The following is a 9,361-nucleotide window of genomic DNA, read 5'->3' on the forward strand; positions in this document are numbered from 1 at the left end:
ATATTAGTGATACATTGATGAGTTACTGGATATAAGTAGCTTAATTGAATCTCTATACAAGATATCTCATAATGACAAAATCAGATTGAATCATACAAATACACACAATTGTTATTTGTCAATAAAAAACCTTAAATACTCCTGTAAAATATAATGTGGATTTTAACTGCAAATGTAAATTCTCCCTACACAAACTGAATTAAAAATTCATTCATGTAGAGTTTATTTTTTTGGTTTTTGGGTTTTGGACTTGGGGGGTTTGCTGTTGTTGGTGAGTTTTGTTTTGTTTTTGAGACAGGTTCTTGCTGTGAAGTTGAGGCTAGACTTGACTTACAATTTAGCCCAGGCTGGCCTCCGAATCACAGGACTCTCTGGCCTCAGCCTTGCAAGTGCTGGATTAAAGCACGTGCCACCAAACCTGGCCTGGTTTTCGGGTTTTTGAGACAGGGTCTGGCTGTGTAATTCACACTGGCCCTGAACTCACTCTATACTCCAGGTTGACCTCAAATTAGCAGCGATCCTCCTGCCTCAGCCTCTCAAGGGCTGGGATTAGAGGCGTGCACCACCAGCCTGGCTCACACAGTTCTGACAGTGTCAATAACTCCACCTACTTTGTTCTTTCTCCCTCGGGATATGAGAAAGGCTGGGTCCTTTCTCTGCAATCCACAGAGCAGATAATCCCAGATGAGGAGCTCTGCAGCCTGGATTATGGGTGGGTGGACCAGAACCCACCAGGGGTTATCTCTGTCTGCCCAAATAAAAGGGGGTGTAGATGTGGAGCTGCACTTTAGAGCAAGCCTCAGCCTGTCTGCCTCTCAGGAGGGGAGCCAGCAAGACAGAGCACTGACCATGGGGGACCCAGAGATGAACCCAGCTCCAAGCCAGCCTTCCCTGGTGAGTGTGGAGACTGTAGGGATGGCAGGCGGGTGCTTGGGGCACTTTCTCCTTCAGTTCGTGCTATCAGAGGTGGGTGTGGAGGCTGGAGCCCGAGGATTGCAAGTTGGAGCCCAGCCTGAGAAAATTACCAAATAAGTGAGACTTTCTGTTACATTAAAAATAAAAGTTTACAAACAGCTAAAAATGTACTATGAAGGAAAGATACTGGGTTCAATCTCTAGTACTGAAAGACAAAAAGCAAAAATGAAAATCCACTTTCAATAGCACAGGTTCACTCTTAAATGGGGTGTTAGAATATCTCTCAGACTTGTCTTGGAGGTTTCCTAAATGTTGGTGTCTATTGAGTGAAATTAAAGATGCAGCCATGCTTCACTCAATAACGGTTTTATCCCGAGAAAAGCACTGTGTGCTGACGTTGTCACTGTGTGGACACCGTAGCCTGTGCTTACACACGCTCAGGGCTCCCAGGTCAGTCACTGCATGTGACACTTGTGATGCTGGTGTCTCAGGTCCAGGTGGGCTGGGGCAGCAGCCTGTGACTGCAGTGACAGGGAAGAGAAGCGACTCACATCCTCGGAGGAGGATGCAGGGACAGGGTCTGAAACCGGGGACCCAAGCCCAGACCTCCTTGGGTTCCAGACATCTGAGTTGTAACAACCTTCCCGGGTGAGTGTGATGCACTGTGATTTCAGACTCCCTTCTCCAGGGAGAGGGGAGGGGGGACACCAGGAGCTGAGGAAATTCTCCAGAGCTGAGAGCAGTCTTCAACCCCACTTTGTTGAGATTTCGCATTTTATACTGTCTCCAAGGGGAAACTCAAAAGAAGCATGATAGCCCCACATTTACAGAGGAAGCCACACGTCCGGGGCCTCAAAGCCAAGCGCAGAGCTGCTGGGGGCTGTGTCCTCCCCGTGCGACTGACCAGCTGCATCTTCCCCAGGCCCGTGACGCTCATCACCGCCCACCCTGGCAATGAGGTCAGGTGCGGGCCCCACGAGGAGAAGCTGGAGAAGCCCCAGCAGCTGTGTTCAAGCTGGAGGCTGCAGGCACTCAAGCACCAAGGCAGCGAAGAAGAAGGTTTAAGCCAATTGGATTTCACAAACGCCTTCCCAGCCATGACTTCAGGAAGCCGAGGAGGATCCTGGGGCCAGGCTGCTGCTGAGAGCTCGCAGCCCGCCCCTGGCCTGTCTCCCTTCTGGAAAGAGATGATCCCGGAAGCTTTTCACCTTGTCCCTCCCCCTTCCAGCCAGCAGGTCACTTCCGCAGACATCCAGAGACAGGCTCGGAAAGTGAAGAGGGCCAGGGAGAGACTGGCCGAGGCCTTGAGGGCAGACAGCCTGGCCAGGGAGGCAGAGAGGCTGAGCAGCCAGGAGGAAAGGGCTGAAAACCAGGTGGAAACAGGAGCAGGAGCTGCTGGAGACTCGGAAATGTGAGGCCGCTGGGGAGGGCTCCCCATGAGGGACTTTGTGATTCCCCCTGAGTCTTTAACACCAATCCTGCCCTCACGGATGATCTTGTAACAGCCAAACTGTTCTTTATTAAACTCTTTAATAAACAAAAGTGTGAAGTGTTGATGGTTTGTGACATTTTCAAGAGCAGAAACATGTTTTACTCTGTCGCTCTTGCTGTTTTCCAAGTTAACACCTCCTCATTCACATTTTGGAGCTGTGAACCCCAGGACCTCAGAATGTAACTGCATTTGGAAGTTTCACAATTTTTTGTGAAAGTGGAGATGAAACCCAGACCCTCTGCACCAACGTACATCCCCAGACCATTTTATCATTTTTTTTTTAATTATGGGACTGTGTCTTGCTTGGTTAATCATGTGCATCACCTGGGCTTGATCTTGCAGTTCTCCTGCCTCAGCCTTCGAGACTGTTGAGATTATGGGCTTGTGCCACAGCACTGTGCTTTGCTGCTTTCATTTTAAATTGGTCACCAAATTGGACTGCGGCTGTCAGGCTGGGTCCTGACCCAATCTCACAACTTTCCTAGAGAAGAGGAGATTCAGGCAGCTATGTGTAGGGGCCAACAGAAGCAATTCTGCAAATCAGGAGAGAAGGACCGAGGCCCAGGAGAAGCCAGCCCAGGCAGCACTGTGACCTCAGGCCTCCCGCATTCAGGACCCTGGGAAAATGGGTTTCTGGTGTTCGGTATCCTAGTCTGTGCTATCTTCTTGTGACAACCCTAACAAACTTATAAAATCGGTCACGTAAACTTCTTCAGTCATACTTTCAATACTTCCTCTACCACATCCATTCTTCTATCACCCATCAGTCCATCCTGTTGTTAATGCATCTCACAGTACATCCACAGAGCGTTCCGTTTGCCCTAAACATCTTTGCCATCAGATCACGAACCACAGCTGAAAACCTGACTGAGGTGAGAAGATCTCCTTCCAAGGTTGTGCACTTCACAGCCCACAATTTAGCAGCAGCAAGGGACTCTCCACATGGCTCCCTGGGAATCCTCAAGGCATGAAGGACGGCTTCTCCTGGAGGACACATCCAAGAACTCTAAGGAGGATGCATTCCTGGGTGCTGTGACCTGGCCTCAATGCCACACGGTCCCTACTGCACCAGCGCTTTATGCATGCCATGGGTGGTTTCTGCTTCAGTATGGAGGGTGGGGGTGCACAGCACGTGAGCGCCAGGTGCTAGGGACTCTCAGGGTCGTGGGGGACAGCAGCATCCTGGATGCTCACTCGGGAGGACAGACATCGCATCCTGTGCTCCAGAGGACCGACATTGCTGCAGCCCAGAGTAGCTTTTCCTCTGCTCCAGCTGCTCCCAAGGGTCTGCATTTGTGGAAGTTGTCTGGGGTCTCTGAATGTCACAGATGGGCTGGGACACAAGGAAAATGTCTTCTGTCCTCTCTGTCCTAACCTGACCCCGCTCCAGCTCTCCTTTTCCTCCTGTTCCCCTTTGAGCAGTTGATGTTTGAAGGCCTAGGTGGGAATGCAGCCCACAAGAGCAGATAGAGGCTTCCGTCATCTGTGCCGGAGCAGCCTGGAGTATCGCCTGATGGGGGCACTATGGTTGTGCTCTGAGCTCTGAGACCAAGGCCCTCAGCGTTCTCTGGGCAGAAGGCACAGGACCTGAAGGGCCGCTGTCTGCCCACTGTCCCGTGGGGACTGACACACACACACACACACACACACACACACGAGAGCAGAGGGTGAACGGCTGCTGGTTGGGGCTCAAGTTGTGGGTTGTGTTTGGGCTATGTGGCAGCTCACCTTGGGAGTAGCTCTTTCCTGTTGGGAGAGGTGAAGAATTTGCATTCTGCACTCCCCTCCTCATTTCCATTTCCAGTGTTGCTTGCTGAAGCTTCTGTCAACTGTTAGTTCACCATAATAGAATGAGAGGTCTTTTTATGAGGATTTGTTTGACATGCATGTTGCAGAATATTGTGTCTGCCTGCTGAGACCCTGGTGATTGTCTTGGGATGACTAGGGAGTCCCTGCAGGACACTCGCCTACCTAGCACTAGGGAGACAGGAGAGGCAGGGTGGGGCTTGTGTTGAGTGAGGGTTGGGTGACATTTTCTGGAGTTTGGAGATAATTTCTGCACATTTTCATCTGACAGAACCCTGTGATGTTGTAGGGAAGTGGCCGTCCTGAGGCAGAGTCCTGCTGTCTCTTGTGCTGGGAGTTTTGAAAACTCTAGCTTTCCAGGTTTTGGTGAAAGAGGGTGGGATAAACGGGTGGAGGCCCCATCATCTCGGGGTTGAGGAGAGGGCTATGAGGCTTGTGGCCTGGAACTCACTTCCCTGTGGCGGGTTAGAAGGTTTCCTTATGTCACTCCTACTTGATCTTGTTGGCCAGGGAGTGGTGCTCACTTTCTGAGCCCCTCCTGTCTGTGTTTTTGTAGGGAGTGTGTGGATCAGTGGGTTTGGGCTTCCCAATCTCCAGGGCTGAGGAGCAGATGAGGGAGTTGCTAAAGCTGCTGTTGTCATTTCTAGTTTGGGCTCTGAATTCAGTCCTTACTGGAATTCCTACTATAGTAGCAGTTTCCCATCACCTTAAGAAGATAACAGAGCTGGGTGTGATGGAGCTCGCCTGTAATCCCAGCACTTGGGAGGCTGACACAGGAGGATGGCCTGGAGTTTAAGGCCAGCCTGGGCTACATACCCTGTTTCAAAAAACAAACAACAAAGAAAGAAAGCTAACTGGCCAATCCAATTGTGAAGGAACTTTTGACTCCGAGTTGTGGTGTTTCCGGTCCAAGGCTGGCCTTGTTGCTGTGTCTGTGCTGAAGCAGCTCGATGTGGCCGGAGTGAGCGATGGAGCAGAACTGCCCTTCTCACAACCAGGACGTGAGAGGAGAGAGCACTGAGGTCCCTCACTCCAGGTCCAGGCCCCCCTCAGTGAGCCCAGGAGATGTGGCAAGACCCCACCTCTGCAGGGCTCCATCCCATCCCGCCCCCAGCACCACCTGGTCTGTGCCTTTAACAGTCGGGGATCTGGGGGCATCGCAGATTGGAGCTGGAGCACCCAGATCTCTAGTGTTAGGGGATGGAGGTCCTCTCATGCAGGACTCAAATTTTGTGTTTTTGGTGACAGTTGCTACGTGAGGGGTCCTGTTGCTTCCGGTTTGAAGGGGCCTGGTGGTTCCTTGCTGGCTTTTGTTCACTTTATTTTGGGTGAAAATCATGAGCACCATTGTTAAGTCTCCCAAACTCTGTATTCCTGTGTGCTGGACTGGAGAATTCCTCGCCATGCCTTCCACTGTCTGTAGTCTTTAAAAAATAGATTATTCCAATTTAAATGTTTTGAAAGGCAATTTTTCCCCACAAGACCTACAAGTCAGTTGTATGTTTTGACGCTATCATGCAAAAGAGAGTATAATATGTTTACATCAGTAAAAGATGCATTATACACTTCCAGTACTGCATGAGTATATTCATATTTCTATGTATTTCATACTACAGCCCTTTAGGCCAATGCTTTAATTGAAGGCTTACTAATATTTTGGACAAATAGGAGTGTTCAGGTTCCAAGAATTTTGAGTGACTTTGGCAATGTAGCCATGTCATTGTGTAAAATAATAATTTTATGAAGCACAATAAAGAGGAACATCTACAGGAAAGCATTTCCAATATCTACAAATCATACATTTAATACTAATCAATAACAATATCCAATTTTACAAATTAAAATGAAGAAGCATGTGCATAAGCCAGAAATGTGATTAAGTAAATAGCCTGGTATATGAAGACATGCTAATACATTTCTTTCTGACTATGCCTTGAACTACAGATTGGTCTTAATTTTATATAATATACTGGTATAAATCTTATTCTAAGATTTTTAGCATCTTCTAATATCCTGAGTATGTAGAATGTCCTTTTTAGTATTATATTCGTATAAGCTAGTCTATTTAATGCCATTAAATTCATATATACATGTACCTTCTATTTTTCTGTTACTTTTCCTATATTTTCTATCTATCTGTCTGTCTATCTATGTATCTATATTTTAGGTTACTCACTGAAGTGAAAACACAAGAGAAATTTTTTTGTTGTTAAATTTTTTTATTGGTACATTGTAGGTATACAACACAACTACATTTCTCATTGGGAATTGTACCTCTACATAATGTATCTTGGTTCTTATTTTTTCCCCATTCCTAGTCCTCCCTTCACCCCCTCCACCCTTCCCTGTTTACAAAGACTTTATTTCCATTTTTTCCATTTCTCAGCATTTTTCCTTTCCCTTCTTTCCTTCTCCCTGCCCCTCCCACTACTCCTACCCCTTTGGACCTTTTCTTCCCATTTTGCATTATCGATTATTCATTCTAATGATTGGTACATTTTAGGTATACAATATAATGACATTCATCATTGGAAATTTGCACCTTTACATAATCTCTCTTGGTTCTTATTTTTCACCATTGCCCAGCCCTCCCTTCAACCCCTCCATTCCTCCCTATTTACAAAGATTTTGTTCCTATTTTTCCATTTTCTCATATTAATCCCATTCCTTTCTATCCTTTCCCCTAGCCCTCCCACTTCCTTCCCCTTTGCCCCTTTTCTTCCTATTTCACATTACCTATTATACATTTTAGTCCTTATTTACACTTTCAGTTTCTCACGCCAGAGAAACTATTCAGTATTTATACATGTGTGTCCTATTTAACAGAAATTTATTTTTAAATGAGTAAACATGAAAGTACAAAACTAAACAGGATCATTTTATCCAGTCAGTATTTATTTATATTTATTCTATTTTATGTTTCCTGTGAATCTTTATTCTTGGTGTTATCTACAGTCAGCCTTGGGAATCCATGGGGTGTTTGCCTCTGCAGTTCTCCAAGGACAATGAAATCCATAGATGTCCACGACTGTTGTAGAAAATAACACTGTATTTGGATATAACTTGCACACATACTGCCATACACTGTATCATTTCTAGATTGTTTATACATATAACAATGTAAGTTCATGGCTTATGTTTAGGATGCTGTTCAGGGACTGGTAAGTGAAGAACCCTAGTTAGCAAGACAGACTCCATACTGCTGCTTGACCCACCTGCCTGCCCTTTAGATGAACTCAGAAGGAGGAAGCTTAAAAATCTCCTCTCCTTAGAAAGTTTCTTTAGAAATAACAATTAATCAACTATTGTTTTACAAATATTCTAACAGCAGGACGTTCTGCTTCTGTACCTTTTGCTTGCTTTACTAGTTCTATCCCATAGGGGGGCCTAGAAACTGCTGGCCTCAAAGGTGTATAAAACATGTTTGTCTCCCCCCAGTCGGGGCTGGAGTCCAATGCTCGGCTCAGGTCCCAGCTGGTAATAAACTCCTGTGTGGATTTAATATCAGTCTCTGGTTGGTTCTCTCTCACTGGGTACAACAGTAAGAATGAAAAACCCTGCACATGTTCAGTCCAGACACATTTTTTCAATGATTGCCAGTCTGCAGCTGGTTGAATCCATGAATGTGGGACCCAAAAATACAAAAGGGGCTGAACCACCTCATGGAATGTTTTCCTTCTTCCCTCCTCAAAATTCTCTTTAGTGTTTCTTGAAGTGCAGTTATGTTGTTGATTGTTTCAACTTAAGAAACTCCCATTACAAAGTGTTTGCCACCTCTGGAGGATGCTTTCATAGTGGAAAACATTTCAGTTTGGAGAGGCTCCCTCCTTTCACCCCTCAGTGTCCTCACTGTTTTTCTCTTCCATAGTTTCTTATGTAAAGAGTCCAATCATCCTTCCTTTAAATTAGTCCTTTCTCCTGGGTTGCTTTGAAGCTTTAGCAGTATATCTTTTATTTTCTATGTCTTACTTGCTTTCTCCAGCATATTTCTCAAGTTCTTCATGTCTTTGTTAACTACTGGAAACCCCTGAAATGTAACTGGAAACCTCTAGAGTAGGGTCCAGTCTCCTGCTAAGTGTATGACACAAGCCTAAGAAAAAAAACTAAAAGTCAGAACTAAGACAGAATATGGGGGAGCCAGGACAGCTAATGCTACTTCAGCAAAAGGCACTGGTCCATCAAAACCACTGATTTTTATTAGTAATCAATTGGGGTAAAGGTGAGATATGTCCAAGGGCAGGACTACATGATAAGATGCACAGTCATGCAGTTTCTATGGAAACTAAGCAAGGCTTGTAAAGGACATAGACAAAATATATGGTCATCATTAGAATGTCATCCTTCTGGTTAAGAAATTTTAATTGTGGGAATGGAATTTGGGTGTGAGTTATTCTGACCTTGGCATGTAGGCTTCTGCCAGACTCAATTCTATAAACAAGCCAACTAAGGCTTAACTATTTATGCCCTGCACAGCCTTCTTTGGGCATAATCAATATTTTGGTCCCCTACATCTCCCCCTTCTGTTTTTGAAAGCTGCAGCAGTTGCATCAGGGTGTGTGCAATTGCCTTTGGGGCCTGTCTGCTCCTGGGTCTCACTGTGGGGTGGTGCTTTGGGTCTGATGATCTCAACATGTCTGAAGGCCATCACGGGCAAGAGAAATCACTCAGATGAAGCCTTTGCATGGCTCTCAGCAGCGGTGTCACACCATGCTGCTCGCAATGAATCTACCATCTCAGTCCATGGTCATACATTCTGGGGTGATGGCCACACATTTTTTTATTTTCTGTTGAAATGTAAGCATACCGCGGACCCCATGTTATTAATTGTATTGAGTCATTACCTTTTAGTTAGGAAATCATTTGACAAGACTTGTATCTAGGACATGTCTGTAGATTTATCTTTGAATCAATTGAGTTTTACTTTCCATAAGTGGATTTTAAAAATTTGAAATGAAAGTAATAAGAGAAGGTAACAAAATCTAATTGAGCTAGTGGAAGTAGCTGTACTCTCCCTTTTTTGTTTATGTAACTGTGTTTTTAGGTGAAGGTGAGCATGCTCAATGATGGCTTATCCCTGTGGGTTATCCAATGGACATGTATTATAAAGACCTATAATGTGTCTAACTGACTTAGCTGTCTATAATATTT

At 45.5% G+C, this 9,361-nt stretch overlaps 1 protein-coding gene across 1 annotated transcript; it reads left to right on the forward strand.

Moving 5' to 3' along the window:
- The first annotated feature begins 849 nt into the window (after positions 1-849).
- Positions 850-2,661, forward strand: LOC101703466 (methyl-CpG-binding domain protein 3-like 2B). Its single transcript, XM_004866048.2, has 2 exons — positions 850-894; positions 1,707-2,661. Exons 1-2 carry the CDS (start codon positions 850-852, stop codon positions 2,328-2,330), a joined length of 669 nt encoding a protein of 222 aa, XP_004866105.2. The 3' UTR covers positions 2,331-2,661.
- Positions 2,662-9,361: the final 6,700 nt, after the last annotated feature.

Source organism: Heterocephalus glaber, unplaced genomic scaffold, assembly GCF_053883595.1.
Source record: "Heterocephalus glaber isolate CG9 unplaced genomic scaffold, H.glaber_assembly_v1.0 deba00001761, whole genome shotgun sequence".
In the NCBI taxonomy this organism is placed as follows: Eukaryota; Metazoa; Chordata; class Mammalia; order Rodentia; family Bathyergidae; genus Heterocephalus; species Heterocephalus glaber.

Bases quoted from the DNA above. Each gene is read 5' to 3' on its own strand.
- LOC101703466 (XM_004866048.2), top strand. From the start codon at position 850: ATGGGGGACCCAGAGATGAACCCAGCTCCAAGCCAGCCTTCCCTG. The intron at 895-1,706 runs GTGAGTGTGGAG...ACTGTCTCCAAG, and splicing joins CTCCAAGCCAGCCTTCCCTG to GGGAAACTCAAAAGAAGCAT.